Source organism: Podarcis raffonei, chromosome 9 (assembly GCF_027172205.1).
Source record: "Podarcis raffonei isolate rPodRaf1 chromosome 9, rPodRaf1.pri, whole genome shotgun sequence".
In the NCBI taxonomy this organism is placed as follows: Eukaryota; Metazoa; Chordata; class Lepidosauria; order Squamata; family Lacertidae; genus Podarcis; species Podarcis raffonei.
The window spans coordinates 43,398,489-43,420,959 of NC_070610.1; the positions used below are offsets into that span (position 1 = coordinate 43,398,489).

The 22,471-nt window shown below is 40.8% G+C and overlaps 1 protein-coding gene across 2 annotated transcripts in view; it reads left to right on the forward strand.

Annotated features, from left to right (window-relative positions):
* Positions 1 to 330: 330 nt before the first annotated feature.
* TTC29 (tetratricopeptide repeat domain 29) overlaps positions 331 to 22,471 on the forward strand; it is a 104,791-nt gene continuing 82,650 nt past the window's right edge. The window contains exons 1-4 of one of the 2 annotated variants that reach the window (XM_053403181.1): positions 331 to 399; positions 3,360 to 3,401; positions 7,658 to 7,752; positions 9,284 to 9,367. In XM_053403181.1, coding sequence (XP_053259156.1) covers positions 7,664 to 7,752; positions 9,284 to 9,367 — 173 coding nt within the window. In that variant the 5' untranslated portion in view covers positions 331 to 399; positions 3,360 to 3,401; positions 7,658 to 7,663. Of the gene's footprint in view, positions 400 to 1,335; positions 1,557 to 3,359; positions 3,402 to 7,657; positions 7,753 to 9,283; positions 9,368 to 22,471 lie in introns of those variants that run through there. The other variant, XM_053403182.1, reaches the window with a different exon arrangement.

Below are 22,471 nucleotides of genomic sequence, written 5' to 3' on the forward strand. Positions count from 1 at the left end.
GTGAAAAATAATAACAATAATAATAATTTTATTATTTATACCCTGCCTATCTGGCTGGGTATCCCCAGCCACTCTCCATGAAAAAGACTCCATGAATCGAAAGTGGAGACGAAAGATGCACTTTCCCCCGTTTATTTGTTTGTTTGTTTTGTAGCGCAAGGAAATCTTTCAATTAAAGCCAGTTTTTCTAAATGAACGAATGAATGAACAGCGAAGGGAGCCACTGCAAGACGTCAGCCGGCCACTAGCAGGACGCCGGATCCCTCCTCTTCCCGCAAGCCAGGCCGAGGGCGGGAGGGCGCGCCTGGGAGGCGGGGGCGGAACACTTTCCCTGGCGCCGCCCCGTCGCCATGGTGACGGCTAGGCGTCTTTCCCTGCCCGAGTCCGTAAGGCCTACAAGTAAGCGGTGCAGACTGGGGGGTAGACCCGGTCTTCACTTTCCCTTCCCCGGGGGCTGGGTTGAACGCCGTTATTCATGCTGGGAGGGCAGGCGCGGAGAGAGAGAGAGAGATGGAAAGAAAAAGAAAAGCAACAGGTTGCGCTGGTGCTGGAGAGAGCGCCGTCTCCCCCCGCCCCCCCCCCCAGCCTTTGTATAGCATTGCTCTAGCTGCAGGTGCTGAGCCCTCCGTCTCGCATCCAGCGGAGCGCAGAGAGAGAGGGGCTGTCCTCTCTGCGTGTGCCCGGCTACTGGGGGCTTCTTTCACACGTGCATAGAATTGGGCTGAACGCGCCCGCGCAGAGAGGCGCCTCGCCCTTTCCCCACCTGTGTGGGGCTTTTTCTTCGGGGGGGGGAGTTGCGCGCTTTTATGTCTGGATCCTATAGTGTAGAGTCAGCCCACGTTTCTCCTTTCTCCTTCAGTTCCGGGTTGAGGCGAGTAGGGCGAAGTTGGAGGTGATGGGCAAAGGGGAATAATGGAGAAGATGGCGAGGGGGGCGACGAAGATCCGAGATCAATGGGGTCTTCTCTCTCTCCCCACCCCACCCCATTGCGGGCTGTGTGTGCAGAGACTCTGCTGTGCCGTCCGGTGTTCAAATAAATCGCTCCTTATCCCCGATAACGATTAGTTGTATCCTTGGGATTTGGGAACCGAGAAGCGCAAAGCTGGAAAGCAAAAGGTGCTTTCAGACGCTCCAGAGCTAAAACTGCTGGCGCGCGGAAGCGCAGCGGAGAATATATATATATATAAATGTAATCGGGCGCATTTTAGCTCTGGAAGAATCATTTTGCAGTTGTCAGTAATGCTTCACTTTAATAGGTGTTGACCCTCTAAATTGTACAACACAGCAGCGCAAGATCTCGGACGCCCTGCGAGAAACCTTTGGTGGGGGGGACGCAGTGGAAACGCAGTTTCTCTCGCTAACTGAACAGCAAGACCCTCGTCAGGTTCGTATAGCTGTCCAGTCTTTTTAAAAGCAAGCGAATGCAATATTTCAGAACTCCCTCCAAGGCTGCATTTCTGTATTCATCATGCTGGTTAGAGGTGGAGTGGTTATTTTGCTGCCACAGTAGTCTGAAGCGATTTGAAATGTGGTTCATTAAAAAGGATTTGCCTTAAGTAAGTCAATAGGCAGGGAAACTTCTAATTCAATATTTATTTAAGGGCGAAAATAAGCGTACAAGCCCACAGCCAACAGTTAAACTGACTTATGGCCACTGAAATCAATGTGCTTGAGCATGCCTAGCTCTGTGATGGATTTAGGCATAATTATAAGTTACTTCCATATTTTAAGTTAGGATATACAAAAGTTACACAAAGAATCTGATACTTTTGTGGGAGGATATAGATAGTATTTAAGGTTTTACTGAATAGTAGCGAAGGGAAATTATAAATGTCAATAAGAGATTTTAGGAAGACAGTCTTGTCAACCCTTCGCCAATCACGCAAAGGTTTGTCTTGAACCTTTCCAAGTGTAGGGAACAGAAAGGATCCCAGGCAATCGAAATCATCACAGAAAGCAAGAACTGGCCCTTTGAAACTGCTTCTTTTGGGTGGCATGCCCTGCACTTTAGCACTAATCGTTTCAAGAGCAATAGTGTAATATCTCTAGCTGATTAAGAACACTGTGAAATTGCTTTTGATGTAGGAATTCTTCTCCAATTAGGCCTGTTTGGACAATTCACCCCCAAACCTCTCAAAGAAGGGTTTTTTTAAAGTGGCTAGTCCTTTGTTAAAATGACATTCTGTTGCTTTTATGTTGTAACTTTACAGTTCTAGAAGGATTCACCCTGCTTCAGAATGTTACATTATGGCAAGATATGTGTATATAGATCCTCAGCTTTTTACACAATAACTTTAAGTAGATACAGTTTATTACTTGATGAGGTGTAGGTTTTCTGCATTTCATAGTGAACTCCTGGCCTATTTTTCTTTCAGGATGATTGTATTAACATTTCCCTGCACGTATTTTTTGCTTGCTGTTGCACACTATCCCCGTCCCATCTATTATATAAGCCACTGCTTGTAGCTATTCTAGAACTGGATTGGGGTAGTGCAATTATAGCTCAAGCATCAGTTTTTGTGAGTTTGCTGCAGGTACATTTGAAAAGGCCTTCAGCAACAGACAGGGCCAAACTACCGGTAGATGTTATGCTAACACATTTGCAATCCTAGCCCCACATTTGCCAAGATAGCAGGGCCAGGAAAGTGTTGGCAGTGGGGTGGGGTGTTTATCTCCTCCTATACCCATTTATAATCCACTGCAAATACCCTCAGAAACCTTTTCCTTCCCCTTATGGGGGGTGGCTAACTTTGTTGCAGAGCCTAGTGTGGGGGCAAAAAGCTGCCTGAAGGCATAGAAGAATGATTGGGTGATTAAATTAGGATTTTAGCTAATTAAACAATCTATGTCTTTTTAAACTGGGGGGAGGCGTGTTTTTGTTTGTTGTGTGCTCTGTATTTTTCTATTTTTCTATTGTAAGCTGCCTTGGATGAAGGACAGCATTGAAATTTAATCAGTCATGTGACCAAGAAACAACCCAGATGCAATTTGGTTCACAAATGCTAGGGGCAAAGGGGGTTTGAGTAGTTTAGCTCCTGGCCCTGTGGTGTATTCCTTTACTTTTCCTGACATATTGAATATTCAATTCCCATCCAATCCTGTGGAGTCAGATAAAGTGCTGCACTTGGGTGTGCTGTAGTGAGGGCAAACCTGCCCGTAGTTCTCAATGAAGGCGATTGTGGCAGGGAGTGTAGCATATGCACAGAATATGCAAAGACACACTGCAGTCCCCTGGTAGCCTTGCAGTGTATAATCCCCACCCCTGTGGTGCCTGCCATGAGGGACACTTTGCTAACGCTTAACAATTTATCAATTTCTTTGTCCGATATGTGTTTAAAATGCATTTCTTTCTTTTTTAGGTATCCTAAAAGAACAAGCACAGTACTGCACATCATTAAGCTGTAAGAGTTTATCATCTTTGGTTTTTATTCATACAGTTTGAATAATCTCTGTTCTGATTTCTGAGATGTTTATGACACTCAAGTAGCAGCTCTTGGCATGGGCGTAGCCAGGGGGGCAAGGAGGGGCAGCTTACCCCCCCCAATAAAAAAAATCAATAAAATACATTAGTTAACTGAGGTTCTCTCCCCCCCCCAACAAAAATCCTGGCTACGCCCATGGCTCTTGGTTATGTGGCAAACTTCTCATATGCAGTCACTTATTAGGTCGATGGGGAAGCGTTCACAAGTCACGGCAAACTTCTAGTTTTGACATTCGCAGTGCCATGAGTAGAAAAACATGGTGATCTGATAGACACAAATGTTTCAGTATATGTTGCCATATGGACTGAATTGAAGTGAACACCGTGTGGTAACTACTCATTGCCTTGCTTCTGATGTCATTGATGAAAATACTCTGCTTTCAATTTTATTATGATTTCAAGAAAGGTATTCTGGCCACGAACCACTGATACATCTAAAGATAACATTGTGTACTAGTTGGTCATAGTATTCACAGACTCACTAATGTGTAGAAATAAATTGCTGTTATTTTTATTTTGCAGTAAAATTGTTTTGAGTGGTATTCTGGGTAATACTTCCTCATATTACAACTTTGTGTATTTTATATGTTTTATTTTTTTTTCTTTAAGAAAATGTATACATCTTTTGATTATAATAAAATCTCTAAGTGGTTTACAAGAAATATTAAAATTATCAGTAAAAATTAACAGTAAAACAGATGAAAACCTGTCAACATCTATTATTCAGTTTGTTTTGTAAGCTGCCTTTGTAAGCCTGAATGGCAGCATAGAAATCTCTTAAATAAGTAAATGAGATTTTATTTGGCTTCATTAAGCACTGTTCGACTTTTCAGTGACAATGTACTGTCACTCTTCTTCACCTGCTGCTGGCCTGTCAATCTGCATTTTAAGCTGAACCTGAATACATCCCCTAAGAAGTTTTTTATTTACTTTGTTTGCACATTCTCATGGCAATTATCCTGTCAAATGGAGTTTTCCCTAAGAGAAAGACCTGATTTATATACATTATTCTGTGTCTTGATTAGTAATGGGCAAGCTTTCTTTCACGTACTTTGGAATGGGCTCAATTCAGATCAGCCCATTTAAGTTTTAGGTCTAACAACACTCTTGGTGATATAACTAGGAACACAATGAGGCAATAATGATTGCCATTCCCTGCTGCCTCTAACACTTTTTCCAAATCTTTCTGGGTGATAGCAAGCAATCAGAGGTGGTTTTAGGGCAGTGCAACTGGTTCCGCCACACTGGGCACCAAACCTAGAGAGCCACAGGGCATCGCAACTATGATGTAGTGAATTGAGCAAAATGGAAGGCAAGAGGTGGGGAGCGAATTTTAGCTTCACACAGGTCACTACTGAAATTTGAAAGACCAAAGTCCATTCCTGATGCAGTTGTTGCTTCTGCTGCCTTGATTAAATCCTGGAACACTCCAGCAATCACATCACGCTTGCCAGAATCATTGGGATTATAGTGGAACCTGCAATTTTCCAGGAATCTTGAGACACACAGTCCTGTTACATGGCCTAACAAAGTCCCTTTTAATCACTGACCCCAGATAGGTTTCAGCAAAACAAGGGAAGTGAGTGGCTTTGGTTGTGGGAAGGGCTGGTGCTGGGGCAAAATTGGGTTAATTATGAACTGAACCCAGTATCTAGATATGTTTGCCCTTCATTTGTAATTTATTCAGAAGGTCCAAATGGAAGAAGTTTGCATTCAAAAGACTCTGCGGTTCTGAACTGGGGATTATCATTAATCTTGATCTCACAACAGCAGAGGTTCATTAGTGCTCTGTTACTTATTTTTACTTTTTAACTACTATCAGCTATTCCGTACTTGTAAAGCAAACTAAATTTCCTTGGAATAACATATCTCTAACAATTGGAGAACCTTCTCTCCATTTTTACAATGCTGTGTTTCTGGCTCCATTAAAAGTTTGTGCCTTGAGGCCTGCCAGCAGGGCTTACAATATCTACATTAAACCAAATTTAAGAGTAAGGGTGCTCCTGCTGCTAACATTCTCAGATCATAGACTTGCAAAATGAAGGAACTGGCAGCTGTAACTTTAATGGTGGGAAGTGTAAGCTGAGTACGTGGGGAAAAGAACACAGTGCTCTATGTGACAAAAAAGTCCTATTAGCATTTATGAACTTCAAAATGACAAGCTAGACTGCTCTGTCTAATGGCTTTTTGTTGTTGTTCTGCTTAAAAGAAATAAAGCTTGTGCACATATAAGACTAATTGTGGTATTAAGTTACTATCATTATGTTGTCATTATAACATGTTAGTGTTCCATAAGCAATGTTCTTATAGCTGCTGAAATGTAAGGCTGTTAAAATAAGTACTTGTTGGGTCATTATTTAAAATTGGGGCTTCATTCTAATATACAGGAGTAGGAAATTTGTTGCAAATGTTCAGTTAAAAAGAAAAACGGTGAAACTGAATGTTACAGTTAAATGCTGAGAAATGCTAAGTTGAGATACTTGTAGGCAACTTGTACTATCACTGTTATAAAAATAGCTATGTATTTGTTTTCCCTGTTCAACATGAGGTCTAGTAGTATGATCACAATATTCTATGTATCAATTTCTCACCTGCTCCATTATAAAACATAGATTTGTCTCATGCCTACATGATGATAAGAGAGTGGTTCTATTGCAAGCACTGTTTCTGGGCCAGTGAATATAACCAAATCTAATATTTCAGTCTAGAAATACTTAGAATTTTCTTGAAATCTCTGTTTTTATTTAAAAAATAAAATAACTTCTCTGTGCTTTCATTGTCAGCGGCGTAGCGTGGGTTGTCAGCACCCGGGGCAAGGCAAGTAATTTGCGCCCCCTAACCCGGGGCAAGGCAAGTAATTTGCGCCCCCTAACCCGGGGCAAGGCAAGTAATTTGCGCCCCCTAACCCGGGGCAAGGCAAGTAATTTGCGCCCCCTAACCCCTAACCATGGTCATTAATACTGACGGCTCTACTCTGGGGCAAACTTCGTGGTGACTACTGCCCTCCGTGGTGTTGTTCTTGCAATTAAAGGACCCCTGCCTCAAATAAAGCATCTTGGGGACTGGGATTTGCCAAGGGAGCTGGGAATTGCAGTTCACTGGCGGGTCAGGGGGAGAGGGTCCCTTCCGCGTCTGGGTCCCGCGGCCCCTTTGCGCCAAGACGCGCGTCTTTGGGCGTCACGGCGCAGCCTTCTTGGTCTCCCTCCCCGGCCCGGCTAGCCCCGAAGCAGCTTCTTTCTGGCGCGGGGAGGGGGCGGCTCTGGGGCCAGTGCGTCGGTCGGCCTCCGGCGCGGGTGGGTGGGCCCCGTCGGGGCAGGTGGACGATCTTGGCGCGCAGGCACTAGAGCACAGGTGGCTCCGGCTGGGCGCTTCATTCGCCGCCGGTGGCGCGTTTGGTGGGCTGCGCGCGTCCAGACAGCGACCCGAGCCTGGGCGGCGTGGCGCTTGGTGCCGGAGCCTCCACCCGCAGCGCCCCGTCGGGAGACCCGGCCGGAAGGAGCCTCGAGCCGGCTGTCCGACGCGGCTGAAGCAGCCAGGGCGGCATGGCAGGCGGCGGCGGCTCCTCGGCGACTCCACGCGGCCAGGCCAGCGCGCTGGCCGAGCCCCGCAGGGGAACGCTGCCCGTTGGTGAGGAGGGGCTGCCTGGCGCGCCCTCCGCGGCCCTGACGCGCGGGGACCGCGGTGAGCGCTGAGAGCCGCTGCCAGCTCGTCGGTTCCACGAGGCATGGGGCTCTGCTACAGCCTGTGCCCGAGGCTCTTCGGCGACTCCGGAGGCGGCGAGCGCGCCCCCCCAGATGTTGCGCCCGGTGCGGCCGGCCCCCCCTGCACCCCCCACGCTACGCCACTGTTCATTGTTACTTTTATGTGCTCCCAATATTCTTGGAAGTTTTGCATGCCTACTTAAAATATGGTTTTGGGATAACACCTCTTCATTGCTGCTCTTACTCAAAGTTGATTTCAAATTGGTGTGTGCTATGAGGGGTCTCTGTTTATTATGATGGGTATCTAATGAGTCAATTTCACAGTGACTAAAAGCTCTGCTGATATCTCAGTGCTGCGAAACCTCTGAACGACTAGTATAGTTTACCCTGAACAACACACCTGTAATGAATGTCTAAGAAAAGTGAAAACTATGTGACATGAATTTCTGACAATATTCTGTATTCATTTATTTAGTTCAAGATGAATATATTCCTTCCTGTGCCAGTGCGAACCCCCAAAGCGCATCCAAGTAAGGAAGAGATGAGATGCCCATCACCAGAACTTGCAAGGTGTGTGTTTCTTGTATTTGTTTGTTTATTATTTCTCAGTTGAGTGTACCACTCTTTAAAGCTAAAGTACTAAAGGAGCACACTGAGGTACAGGCCAGCTATGAGAGAGTCAGACCTGTGCACTAATTGATTTTGAGAGGGACTGTATGCAGTCAATTAATGTGTAATTAGAGTGTTTTAAAACTTTACGTCTCCCTCCCCTTTCTGCTGATGACCAAGTCACAATAAACTGTGTGCTTTGTGATAGAAGTACAAAATAGTGGAGCTGAAATTAAGATGGAGAAGCATTTTTAATATTTGTGGATTTTCAATAGTAGCTGTTTTTGTAAGAAAATGGGCAGGTGGTTTAGGTGTAAAAAATAGCCTGTTGGGGGGGGGGATAGGTGAAGGCACAGGGGCCTGGAGGAGAGAGGAAATCACCCAAACCAGTCTTCCTCTGCTTTAGGTTGACAGGTGCCATCCATCAGCGGAGGGGACAGCACTGGATACCACCCACAGTCTCTAAAGTTTCTTACCAATTCACTATATTTCCCCCCTCAGGAAGCTACATTTGAAATTTTTTTCTGAATTGAAAGCATTATTTGACTTAGTTCCCTGAGTTTGAAGTAATGAATGCATTAGGTCTCAGTTGTACTCAAATGTTACATCTTATCAAAATGTTACTAGGATTTTGTGAACTGCCATCAGTTGGCTTTATCTGAAGCAGTTTGTTACTGGGTTATGCCCTGACATTTTCACATGGGTTAGATAGAACTCTGTGCTAATATTTCAAAACATTTGTGATTAAACCTGATTTTCAAAAAATAACAGAGAAATCCTCCTCAAAAGGAAATTCCGTTGAATTTAGTGAGGATTACTCCCTGGTAACCTCCTGCCAACCTAGCAGTTCGAAAGCATGTCAAAGTGCAAGTAGATAAATAGGTACCACTCTGGTGGGAAGGTAAACGACATTTCCGTGCGCTGCTCTGGTTCGCCAGGTGCGGCTTAGTCATGCTGGCCACATGACCCGGAAGCTGTATGCCGGCTCCCTTGGCCAATAAAGCGAGATGAGCGCCGCAACCCCAGAGTCGGCCACGACTGGACCTAATGGTCAGGGGTCCCTTTACCTTTACCTTACTCCCTGGTAAATAGGGATTAAGATTTCAGTCTAAATGTATCTTGCCCAACTCAAATAATGCTCATTGTGGTCATTGCACTTGAGAGAGAAGATGCACATTTACTTTCCAATCACTGCAAAACATGGAGTCCAATAAGGCTTATTATTTATGTACTAAAAGTGAAAGTCATGAATAAAAGGAGCCTTTCGCTAAAGCCAAGTGTACTTTTCTACAAAATAAAGGTCTGAATTAGCTGCAGACCAAAAAGGTAAAGTGATACTTGTACATGTTGATAGTATGTGTTTGATAAAATACTTTGTCAATATTTTAATATTTATCTGTCTTTGCTTGGCAAAGGTTAATACATAATACATGTAGCAGATTTTGATGTTAAGTCACCTCACTGTTCTTTAATTTTTTTTATTTAAATTTAGGATGCATTTGATCAAAGGCAAAGATGCCATAGATCGTTATTTGGCCAAGCATATCAAAGGATTGTCAAAACAAGAGGCTGCTGCGTAAGTAAGGTCTTTCTGAGGCATTTTTATACTGAAAGTTTATTGTTTTCTTTCTTTCTAGTCTTATTCATTGAAATCTAAAGTTCCTCAGGCAATTTTCTGAAGAACATGGCATTTAAAAATTAAAACTGATATTAAATAATTATGTTTCACTGCTACTTATCTTGCATATATCAAAGCATTCAGTTCAATGCTTGTGTTAATTCACCGATTTACCAAAGTAGATTTGCAGCATTTAATTGTTTGTCAGTAATTAAAACGTATTTTTCTTCCTTGATTTTTGTAAAGCCTCTCACTTAAGGCTGAAGTTTTACTTTCTGAAATATACTATTGTGATTTGCAGTACTTAACTCTATAATGTTCCCTGGTTCTCTAAAACCTACTGTCCAAAATCAGCCTGGGGGGAAGTGCAGTTTCCCACACAGTTTACACAGCAGAATCACTGCAGCTTCTTTTGTTGTTTAGTCGTGTCCGACTCTTCGTGACCCCATGGACCAGAGCACGCCAGGCACCTCTGTCCTCCACTACCTCCCGCAGTTTGGTCAAACTCATGCTTCTACATAGTGAAGCATGCAGCATAGTGAAACTGCAGCTTCTACATAGTGTTTAAAAATAGTTGTATGCATAGCAGCATTTTGATGTACGTCATTATCCCAACTTTTGCCCTTGTTTTGTCTGTGACCCTGAAATTAACGTCGTAATTCAGGAATTACTACCTTAGGGTTCAGTAGTGTAGTTGCAGGCAGAGTTTGCCTTTGACTTGCAAAAGAGCATTTTATTGAAGTCTAAATGTGATTCTTTTTCAAGGGTACATACCTGGAGGAGTTACTGTCTGATCGTCTCCATTCTCCCCCTCTAGAACATTCTTTATTTCATGTAACAGTACCCTTCATTCTTATTGTGCAAGCTCATTCACCATAGGTATCCAATCAGTAGCTTTCTCATTAAAGCAAGACAGGTAAAAAAAAGACTAACATTTGAAAGTGAGAGAACTACTTAAAAATACTTGCTTGGGGCAGCCCATCATATTACTTCATGCTGAAGGCCCATTCAGTTTTTGATTCCTTGCTGCTGGGATCTGTTTAGGATTTCTGTGAAATCCAGTGTAAGAACCTGAATTCATGCGTCTGTGATTTTTGCAGACATCAGCTTCCCTGAGTCCATTTGTAAGTGTGGCACTCTGGCCCCTTTTCTCTCTCTTGTCCCTTTTTCTAGTGATGAAACCTCTGAAGCACTGCCACATTATTCACTTCAGTCATGCTTCAGATTGGAGGGCACAGGACAGAGAATCTCTGTAATTTGGAAAAATAGTTGCTGTATAACATGTGTTGACGAATCACTAAAGCTGCAATTGCGCTGCAAATGGTACCAAAGTGCAAGAGTAAATTCTGGACTGCACAGTAACATTCTTCCTTTCCCTTTATATTATTATGTGCTATTGCAAATTCAAAAATGAGATTGTTTCAAAACAATTAACAGCACGCATTGTTAAAATATTACTTTTGGAGAAAAGAGTTGAAATATGACATTAGAGATTACTCTTTGGAAAACACACCCAAAGTCTCCTTGTGCACAGTTGTGCTGTTCATTTAAATCTAACCAAAATAAAGATCAAGTGTAGAATATTAAAGTAGATTAAGAAGTGCTGATAAATTATCCTAAAAGCAACAGGCCAGAGCATTGTCCCTCTAGTTGCAATAAAGGAAAGAAATCATATTTCCCACCACAAATACCATTGGTGCTCACTCTGTTTAGCTTTAGATGCCTATTAAAAACCCTTACTGACATTCTGAAAACTTTAAATATTTCACAATTAACAAAATGCAGTACAGGTATAGAAACATAAATTAAATTGGTACCTGAGTACAACAGACAGAGATAGGATCCCTTAATGAAATAAAATGTAATTTCAGGGATACTAAATTTTGCTAACTGTGTCCATAAGGTTTGGTACAGTTGAGAAATACCTGCTGAATGTGCCTTTGTTTTAGTGTTCTATATATCTTCAGTAGAAGTAGAAGAGTGAAAGACTGCTTATACTCAAACAATTACAATTCCACATTTGGGTAGGAAAGTCAAGTCAGCTTTCTTATAAAAGGCACATAGTACAGTATGATGAGTACATTAGAGCAGCTTCCTAATGTAGTGTTATGAAATCAAGCATTTTTTAAAAAATAGGGTTCTATCCAACTGAGCTGCTCACTGGTGTTAAAATTTCTGTCAGAAGAATGAGGAGAGAAACCATTTTCAATGATTTCCCCTTCCCACTCTTCATCCCCACATGCCCTCCCTAAATCTGCTGCAGAGGAGAAAACTCAAAGTGCGTGAGATAGGGGGTAGGTTGGTCGGTATGGATTGCCAAGGCACAGTTCACATATTACCTAGATACATGGGTTCTGCATTCTACCAGGCAAGGGAGAAATCCTCTCAGGGTTATGAATCTTCTGCCACTGCATGGAGAACCCTCATTCTGAACTGGGACTTAAGCATTAGATGCTTATTCAAGTTGGCTCAGCTGATATATATAATTCCCTGACTTGAAATAATCAATTTGCATCACTTCTGTTCGGCCTCTCCTACTGCACCTAGCCCACTCAACCCCTTGCTTACCCCATTACTTTTCTTCACCTTCCATTACCTGCACATCTCGCCAGTGTGTCTGTACAGATATAACATGTTAGGGATGGCAGAAGGTAGATCTGTGGTTGGGGTGATCTTCCAGTAGTTCAGCAAGGGTTTCTGACTGTCAGCTGGCTAACAATAGCAGCAACTAACATTGTCCGCTCCCCCTAAAAAATAATTGTTGGCTGAAAAAGGACACTAGGGGAAACCTGAAATGGATTTAACTTGTTTGCTTGGCTGAGTAAGTGCTCAAAAGGCCCCCTTTTTTAATATATCCAACTGAGTTCTAGTTCTTTTGCACCTGGTTACAGTTGCTAGACATCAGAGTTCTAGGAAAGAAAAATATATACCTAAACACCTCTGTCCCATACTTTTGGGGATGGGATATTGTCACTACAATCCTAAACACACAAGGAAATACTTGCAACTGAATACACTGAAACTTTCTATTGTGTAAACATTCACAGGATTGTACTGTGTCTCACCTTCTTTAATGTCTGTGCCAGACAACTTTTAAAGCATTTATAAAAAGATAATTTAAAAGCCCTGCAGATCCCAAAATGGAGCTATGCATAATCAGTTTCAACTCATCTTTGTCACCACCCTTATTTGTATATATGAAGCCTTAGAAATTAAGAACCTTTGTGTGTAAAGCAGTTGCTGGAAGATCTAATATAACTTTTTCTTGATATACTTTTAAATCTTGCTGCTTGAGAAAGACTAGCTTATTAGCATTTTATTTGAGTTGATAGAATATTTTTTCCTAATGAAAAAAATATTTGAAGATAGCTTTCAAATCTCCTCTCATTCTCCTCTTTACCAGACTAAACATACCTAATTCCCACAACCATTCCTCATAAGACTTGGTCATCTTGGTGGCCCTCTCCTCTGCCCACATTCCAGCTTGTCAATATCCTTCTTAAATTGTGGTGCCCAGAATTGGGCACAGTACTCTAGGTATGGTCTGACCAAGGCAAAATAGAGCAGTACTATAACTTCAGGACACTAGACTTTGGTAGATGCAGCCTAGAAAACCCTAGCCTTTCTAGGCTACATCACATTATTTTCTCATATTAAGCTTGTGGTCTACTAAAACCCCAAGATCCTTTTTACATGTACTAATGGCAAGCAAGGTGCTCCCATCTTATATTTGTGCAGATGGTTCTTCCTGCCTAAGTGTAGAACCTTATATTTGTCCCTGTTGAAATTCGTTTTGTTAGTTTGGGCCCAGTTCTCCAATCTTTTCAGGTCCTCTTGAATCCTGATTCTGTCTTCAGCGGCATTGGCTACCCCTCATCTGAAAACTTGATGAGCATCCCTTCAATAGCTTCATCCATGCCATTTATAAAGATGCTGAACAACAACAGAAGGGACAGAACCCTACACCACCCCACTTGCCACTTTCCCCCAGGATGACCAAGAACCATTAGTGAGCACTCTTTGGGTTTGGTCAGTCAGCTACAAACCCACCTAACAATTATCTCATCCTGTTCGCATTTTACCAGCTTCTCTACAAAAGTATCATATGTCAAAAGCCTTACTGAAATCAAGATACAGTATGTCCACAGCATTCTCCTGAGCCACCAAGCTTGTAACTGAGCATGTTTGGTTCTCATTCAACTGTATTGGGATTTCTCTCTATATATAAAAAAATTACTTATGCAAACATACTTATCCTAAGCCTTCATTGCTTCCTTCTTGTGGAAGTTTGGTGGGGGTTCCATTTTGGCTACATAAGGCTCCACAGTTGGATAATGTATTCACTATCAGTATATAGTGAATTCAGAATTAAAATTTGTTTACCTTCTAAACTCCCCACTGATACGATGCTGTCCAAGAGAAAAAATAATATATGTTATAGACAGTATTATAAGACACAGATTTGATGTTTTTTAATAACACTGACATTTTTAACTTTGTTTCAATGTGTATTCCTCTTTTGCCTAAATAATTCCTAATAATCTTGCATGTTGTGACCAAAATTTTATGTTTTTATGAAGCAATACTCTGTTAGAATTATATTCTCTTCGAAAGAGAAGAGGGAAGTGAGTCTTTTATTCAAATCAGTGGTCTCTCCACACTTTGATTTGATCTGATATATATGGTGTAACTAGAGAAAGACGAAATAATAGGAATGCAAGGGAAATGAATAGTTTACCGTTCATGAAAAAGCTGCCCTACACATTTGGAAGAGTTTTCTTGGAAAGGTTAAAAAGTTCTAATCAACTTCTGTACATTATGTAGAAGTTCCATTTTCTAAACTCTGCAAAAGAAAGTTTCATATTTAATGGGAAATCATGAATAATTCCATTTATTATCTACTTCCTCCTTTCAAAGACATGATCTGGATAAAAGGCGGGGTGAATAATTTCAAAAAATACAATACATTTTTAATGGGAAGGTGCAAACTACAGATTCTCATGACTATTAGCAAGTGTAGAGGAAACAGAATTTTACTTGCAAAAACTCATCAGATTCTTGCAAAGATAAAATACAAGACATTATTTAATAGAGAAGAACGCTGTGAACTGAAGTTAACTTTGTGTAACTTGTTTTTGCCGAGTTTAGTCCTATTGTTTTCTAAACCTTTCTTTTATCAATAGTTCAACAATATTTAATAGGAAATATAGGGCAAAAGTAAACAACTGTGTTTTATTTGTGATGTGCACAGAGATACTATGAAAATATTCAGAATGTAAAATGATACAAAATGACAAGTGGGAATTTCATTGTCCTAGAATTTATAGTGAAGCTTCTTTCTGAACTCCGTCAGGCTCTGTCTCTCTCTGTCTCTCTCTGTGTCTCTCTCTCTCTCTCTCTCTCTCTCACACACACACACACACACACCGCAATTAACTACAGTGGTACCTCGGGTTAAGTACTTAATTTGTTCCAGAGGTACATACTTAACCTGAAACTGTTCTTAACCTGAAGCACCACTTTAGCTAATGGGGCCTCCTGCTGCTGCTGCTGCTGCTGCTGTGCCGCCGCCGCCGGAGCACAATTTCTGTTCTCATCCTGAAGCAAAGTTCTTAACCTGAAGCACTATTTCTGGGTTAGCGGAATCTGTAACCTAAAGCGTCTGTAACCCGAGGTACCACTGTAATTGTGTGTGTGTGTAAGTACACACACACACAGAGAGAGAGAGAGAGAGAACACACTGAAAACCAAACATGAATTGTCATTTTGATGTGCTGCATATGTATTGCCTAACTTTTTTCTTTCAATGTTCCCGTTATGAAGCAGAGAGAGTCTAGTAGTGTCCCGGTTTGAAAGACAGTGGTCTTGTTCAGAAGTAATGAAAAGCTATGCTTATGAAAATTAGCATGCATAAGCCTTGGGCTTTTATGCTCCCCCTCTCCTCCCTCCCTCTATGCATGAAAAGAGTTGTTAAGACAAATCAGTTTGTTGAGTTTGGACTTGATGGAGAACTATTTTGAGTGTTAAAAAGCGAAAGCTTTCAGTGCGTTTTTTCCTTGCATGCTAAGGGGTATGTAAGCCAATGCTGGCGCAGGCTTGTTCTGTGAACAACAATGCATGGTTTGTCATTTCATCTGAACTCAGCCAATGAAACAAAGACACAAGCAATTAAGGTACTATTCCTGATGTGGTGTTTTTTAACCTTTCAAGATGCCTTCACCCCGGTATGGTTCCCCTTTAGCACATACATAGCCCAACAAGACAACAATGAGAATCCACCAACAGCATACGAATCAAACTGGCTAACCTGATCCAAAAACACACACACACACCACTCTCACTACAGCCAGCCAAAGACAACCAATCACATCCTAGGCCACCCCCAACCTCCCTCACCACCAAGGAAATACAACAAGTGAATAATAGTAAGAGAACCCACCCAAGAGACACTGACACAAAACCCCACACATACACTAAGTAGAAGAATTGAAGCATAACCACCCAACCCCACACCACTCCCCACTCCCAATCTTTTCTTCCTAACCTAACACTGCATGCAACACTGATGTCTCACAACAAATGAAACTGATCTGTAGACAACACAACTTGAAAAAAGAGACAATGCATGTATTTTTGTAAACTAAGAAATCTTTAATAAAATATATTTTTAAAAAATAAATAATTGAAAGGTCCATTTGGCTTCCTACACCTGAATGTATTTGGAATATACCGCTTGTTAGGACACTTGCATTTGTTGAAAGGGATGATCCAGTATGAAATGGCTTCCCTCAAATTCATAAGCAAATTCTATTCTTCACCACCTTAAGTGGAACTGTGGGTTTCTTTCACACTTTGTGTGTTAAATGAACATAGCTTAACTACAAAGATGTTATTAGCAATGACTGCTGTTCCAAATTGGTCACTGTTCTTGTATATCTTTGGCCTTTTTATAGAAATGTTACAGACTCAGTGTTACACCTTGTTTTATGTTTAACTCCTTCTGTAGGTACTTTGATTTCTCTCTGTTTGTCATCTAATGATAACACGTCATGCAACAGAAATAAGCTCAAGTCCACAAAGATTATGCTACACAAAAATTCAGTCTTTTGGGTGCCACAGGAATCTTTTTGTTTTTCTTTTGTTAAGTTACTTTGCATTAATAAAATATGATACGTTCCTTTATTAAGTGAACATATTTAAACTTCAGAAACATGTATTTCTCACATCAGCAAACAGAAGTAAAAAAGAAGTTGATTTTTGTGGAGAATAGCATTTCCCCCCAGTGTTGATAAATAAATAATACTTTCCCCGAGTATTTCAAATTGAATTGGCTTAATGTTGGAATACTCTAATACAAGCTGTTTCTTATGTTTTAATAGCACAATCCTATCCATGTCTATTCACAAGTAAGACCCATTAAATTCAATTGATTTTACTCCCAAGTAGGTGGGTATTGGTTTTCAGCCTAATCATCTACTTATCCCAATTCCAAAGGATTCTAGTTGGAATTAAGTTTTGTTAGTTACTGCTGGGGCTTTCATTCACATAATGAAAAACTGACAGATAAACAGGTTTCAAAACAGAAGTTTCAAAGTTAGCAAACAGAAGTTAGCAAATGATACATTCATTGATTTCCAGTCATTTCATCTGTGATTTATTTAGGATGGTTACAGTTGATTGGTTCTTCTTGCCCTGCATTACTAAATTGGGATGCATATATTTACAGATTAGAGACATTTTACTGACATATACATCTTCAGACATATTCCTGACATCCAAATGGTTAATTTAGTACAATCATCACTGTCCTTCTCCCTTAAAGGGGAATTTATTTTAAAAAAAATTAAAAGAACAAGGGTAAAGCAATGTAAAAGCATCAGAATTTGTTTTATAGTAAAATATTCAGAATTACAACAAAAACAGTTGGAATTATGCTATTTATAATTACTTACTTTCTTTTTAATCCAATAATGTACAGCATTTTCATAATAATATCCCCTGAAGTGTGGCTGAACTGCATGACTACTAAAAGTGGTATAAGATTTATGAGACTGAAACTAGATGCTCATATTCAAAAAATATCTCTCTGCTTAATTGTTCTGTTATGAAAATATCCAACAGTGTTTAGAAGTTAAAACAACGTTATCAAAAGATTGTATATGCTCACTATAAAACCTTCTAAGTTTATTGAATAGTCTTTTGTAAAAGAAATTAAGCAATTAAAAAAAAACAAAGTATATTGTAGTGCTATAAATAAAGCTTTCAATGGCCCATTGGTTATTTGGTTTTAATTAAATTTGTTTCAGAAGTCACAGAAATCACTAAGACCTTGAGGGCACTTAAAGAGATCTCTGCTTGAAGCTTGCAGGTGCCTGTTACAGTTACCTGGGGGCTGCTTAAGGTAGAAGTGCAGGTTGCAGCAACAAGAGCTATATTTTTATGAGAGTTCTGGGGCTAAAAACATATCCAGCTTTCTCCAGTAAGCAACCACTGAAGGAAACAACAAGAAGTCATAAGTATTTTATTTCGCTCTTACAAAGAAGGGATCCTCCCTTTTTAACAACTTGATCTCAGTTTCGTCTTCTGTCATTTAGTCACAGTTGTCAGGGTCTCGTAAGATAACTTATTCAGGACCCAAGATGGTTGATTTGAAAGACCCTACTCAGTAGCTTATTCAAGCAGATGCCTCACGGAGGGCAATTAAAAGCACCTGCTGGAAGAAGGAAAGGTCCACTTTATCAGAAATTAGAAACTTGCATGCTGGAGCACATCAGTTTTCAAGGGAGAGGCAAATGGCAGAGATCAATTCATCTTCTAGTAGCCTCACTTGTATCCTCTGCTTCCTCCTTCATTTTTGGGGGCCAGCCTTTTGAAGCCACAGGCTCCACCTTCTAGTCCCAAAGTGGTCTATTTGGTAGAGAAAGTTATCTGAAATGTGTAGAGCTCTTGCATGGGTTTCTGCCCTTTAGAATAGGGAGGCTCATCAGCTGAAAATTACTCCTTGGCCACAGTTAGGTCTGAGCTTTCCTTTCCATCATCAATTTGGGTAGTTTTGAGGGTCACAATCAGGCAGCATTGCATAATCCTCTGGCCTTGTGGTAAGTAATGAAAAAAGGAAAAGAAAAATCTTTGGGTCCCCAGAAATCTTTCCCTGAACCCTTTACTCAAAAGCTAGTCTTTCTGCATAATAATAAATGTTATGCAGAAAACTTTAGCCAGCTAAATAGGGAGGAACAAATATGTAGATGTGCTTCAAATGACAAGCTTCTAGTAGTAGTTTGAAATCATCCTGGGGAGTCAAAACATCCCATTAGGCTAAAAAAATTATATGAATGTGCATTACAAGATTTGCCTTAAAGTCTCACTGTCGTGTCCTAATTTAGAAATGGTTAAAGAGTTCTTATGTTATTATTTTGGGAGTATTGATCAATACAGTGTCACAATGTTTCAGCAAACGGTCACGACATAAGCTTGTGTTCATGTTGAGATCAGTGGGAAAACTCTCATTGATGCTCTGAATGTGAATCACACACAATGCACTTTGTATTTACTTTTGTTCAACAATGCTATATTGTGCTGGGTATTACTTGAATAACCAGATTTAACTGCAATATTGCTAAATTTCCAGCAGATGCCCCCAGAGGCCATTCTACCTATTGAAACAGTGTTTTTAAACACCAATACCTTTGAATTTCATTTCTTCATAGAACAATGTAATGCTGATTAGAATTTTCTAATTGGAACAAACAGCATGGCTATAACAAAATCTTTGCCGTTTCAAAATCGGCTCTGATAAGCAGCATAAGAAATAAGACAGATATTCAAAACTATGTTTTAGAAGTAAGAATCTCACTTGTAAATACACCATGTCAATAGGTTTCTTTGCATTTGGTGGCTATCTGTACTTCCTCCCTGTAAAAGCCAGAATATCCCAAGTATGAATAGATTTTGGGGCTGTATATGAGTATTTTCCCTTCTATCTACCTTGATGGTATATGTATAATACAGGATCATTGTCAGTTGGTTAATTCCTATCAATAAAAACCATGGTGATAATTTATTTGATTAAATTGTCAAATTAGAGACAATACAAGTTTTTTTAAAAAATCTCATGTTCTGAGCTACCCATTAATTGGCTGATCAATTGCTCCATCAGGAAGTTGGCTTATGCTTTATTGCGTATCCTATACAGCCCACTCAGAAAGAAGAGAGAGATCATCCAGAGATGGAACTGGCACTGAGTAATATTTGTCCCCAAAATTCCAAAAAAATAAAAAATAAAACAAAGAGCAGCCTATAGTCCCTTTACTTTTATTCTAAGCTTTTTGAACACCTGACCCTTTTTCAGTGTCTGCCTTTCCTTTCTTCAGAATCCTCTTTTAATTCCTTCCAGCCTGGTTTCTCCTCAGATCACCCTGTTGAAATTATTTTCACTTCAATGAAGCTTCTGCCCAGCTGTTTATTATGGACTGGTACTGATCATGCTTCCATGTTTTTCACACTGTCCACATGATGTCGTTATCCTCAAATTGCATTACAAATCAGCAACATGGCCGGGTAACATCATGGGCTATGCAGAAAGCCTTTGTGTACTAATCCGTTGCTGAGAATACATAGTATGTCTGGGAAGGGGGAAGGTAAACAAACAGGCTGTCTTTCTGCTGACAGATTCAATAGGGGTCTTTTGGTGGCATCTGTTTTCATCATGGAAATAGGCATTCTCTACGGAATCACCTCTGCCCCTGAAATATAAAAGTTTCTATTTTGCCAATTGTGACTTATCCTGGTAATATTTGTTCTTATGCATTTTATGAGACACACCTGTGTGCATACCCACAACATAAAAAGATAGAGCAGGGCAGGAGTAATTGAGGAGAGAAACAAAAAACCCCACACCCAGAATATTTTTCATTAAGCTCTCCTCCTCTGGTGTGGATGGGAAGTGATGGAATAGAAATGAATATAATGAGTGAAAAAACAAGTGTGTTTGGACATTTGCATATCAAATGTGTTAGAACTGCCCCTTTCCACAATAACACCTCTGTCAAAACACCCTAATTTCCAATAACCTTCTCTTAGCTAAATATTAGGTTATTCTGTCCTCCTTGTCTGATTTTTTTGAAAAGGTAAAGGTACCCTTGCCCGTACGGGCCAGTCTTGACAGACTCTAGGGTTGTGCGCTCATCTCACTCTAGAGGCCGGGAGCCAGCGCTGTCCGCAGACACTTCCGGGTCACGTGGCCAGCGTGACGAAGCTGCTCTGGCGAACCGGCACCAGAGCAGCACACGGAAACGCCGTTTACCTTCCTGCTATAAAGCGGTACCTATTTATCTACTTGCACTTAAGGGTGCTTTCGAACTGCTAGGTGGGCAGGAGCTGGGACCGAACGATGGGAGCTCACCCCGCCACGGGGATTCGAACCGCCTACCATGCGATCGGCAAGTCCTAGGCGCTGAGGTTTTACCCACAGCGCCACCCGCGTCCCTTTTTGATTTTTTTGATATTGTACTACTAATATTGTACTCTTTTCCTTGCTTTAGATTTTAAGCATCCTGTTTTTGCTAGATTTGTCTTCTTTTTCTTTTCTTATTGTTTCTGTTAATAGTACTTTTAAAATCCCTTTCTCTTTGGAGTTCCATGAGGCTCTTTCTTAGGTCTTTCTTAGGTGTTAATTTGACTTCCCTTGTTTGTTCTTTTAACACAGACATATATATAGAGAGAGTTTTATTCTACTGAGCTACAACTATATATTAAATCTTCCCTTTTTTTGTTTAGCTAATAATCTGTGGCTGTTTTATTATTTTCCTCATTAATATTTTCTTGTTTTTTGAATTTATCCAAAAGTGGAGTCTTAGTTTTGCATCTGTAGGGATTTCTACTGGTCAAGAAGAGGAAGAACCTGAAGGAACCATTTTTCCTCAGTCTCCTGTTCCCAACAATATTTCTTGTCTATGTCCTCAGATACACCTCTCCAGAGGCTCCCTTATCTCTGGGGGCTCCATCTGCACTACTATACCAATCCTAGAGGCCACAAAGGGCTTGTAGGGAGGTTTCTGGTCTAAGCTCTATTTAGATCAGTGCTCACTTAAAAGGGCCATGCTCTAACTTCTGCAGCATGAACCTTCAGCGGACCCTTTTAAGTGAACGTTGATCCAAGGAAGAGCCTAAGACATACACCTTCAATAATATTTCAGTCTTCAGTAAGCTGCAGACCAGTTCTGGAGCCAGCATTCTGGCCTTCTTAGTCTTGTTCTGCCTCCTATTCTCAGTGTAGTGCCTCCGGTCTTGACATATTTAAATTACAAAATCCACACTGTTGCCTTTCTACCATGCAAGCTCTGCAACCCATGAATGGCTGGGGCTACATGTATTGTACAACTTTACTTCCACCGTCTGGTAATTGGCCATGTCACCATTGCTAGGAGAGCACACCTGGTCAAGCCAGAATGTCATATGTTATCTCTTATTTGTCCCTTTTTAATTTACTTATTTCTTACCTGCCGACAGTGTATTCTATGGGTTAGGTAGAGTGAGGTAGAGATAGAGTTAGGTAGATCAGTCAGCTGATGCTAAGGAGCAGGATGGTATTGGAAGATAGGCCTTTGCAAGCCATATGGCCTGCTCTGTGTCCCTAAGCTAGCTTGCTATCAAGTGTCACCAGTAAGTAAGATTCAGCTGCCGACCTAGCTTGCTTGTGTATGTGGAAGGGGAAGAAGTATCAAATGCCTTGGGCCAGCCCTGTGCCTTTTTGCATGATATTACATCACTTTCCCTTTAAACTGTTGTGATGTATTTTATTCTGCTAGGTCTTTTCTTTAGTTTTCTGAAGTTTCTTACTCTTTCCCTCTTTCTCTGTGTCCAGTAGACTATAAACTTTTGCAGACAGGGCTTGTCTTCAATTTTATTTGTTGTACAGTGTTTTTTTAAAGTGCTTCGCTAATGTTTGTTGTTGTGTATAGGCTTCTGGTTTCAGTAGTAAAAATGCAGTTACCATTGTCCTTGAAGAACTTGTTTATAAAGCGATGCAAAGATCTTCTTGCTTTCTTTAACAACATTACTAGT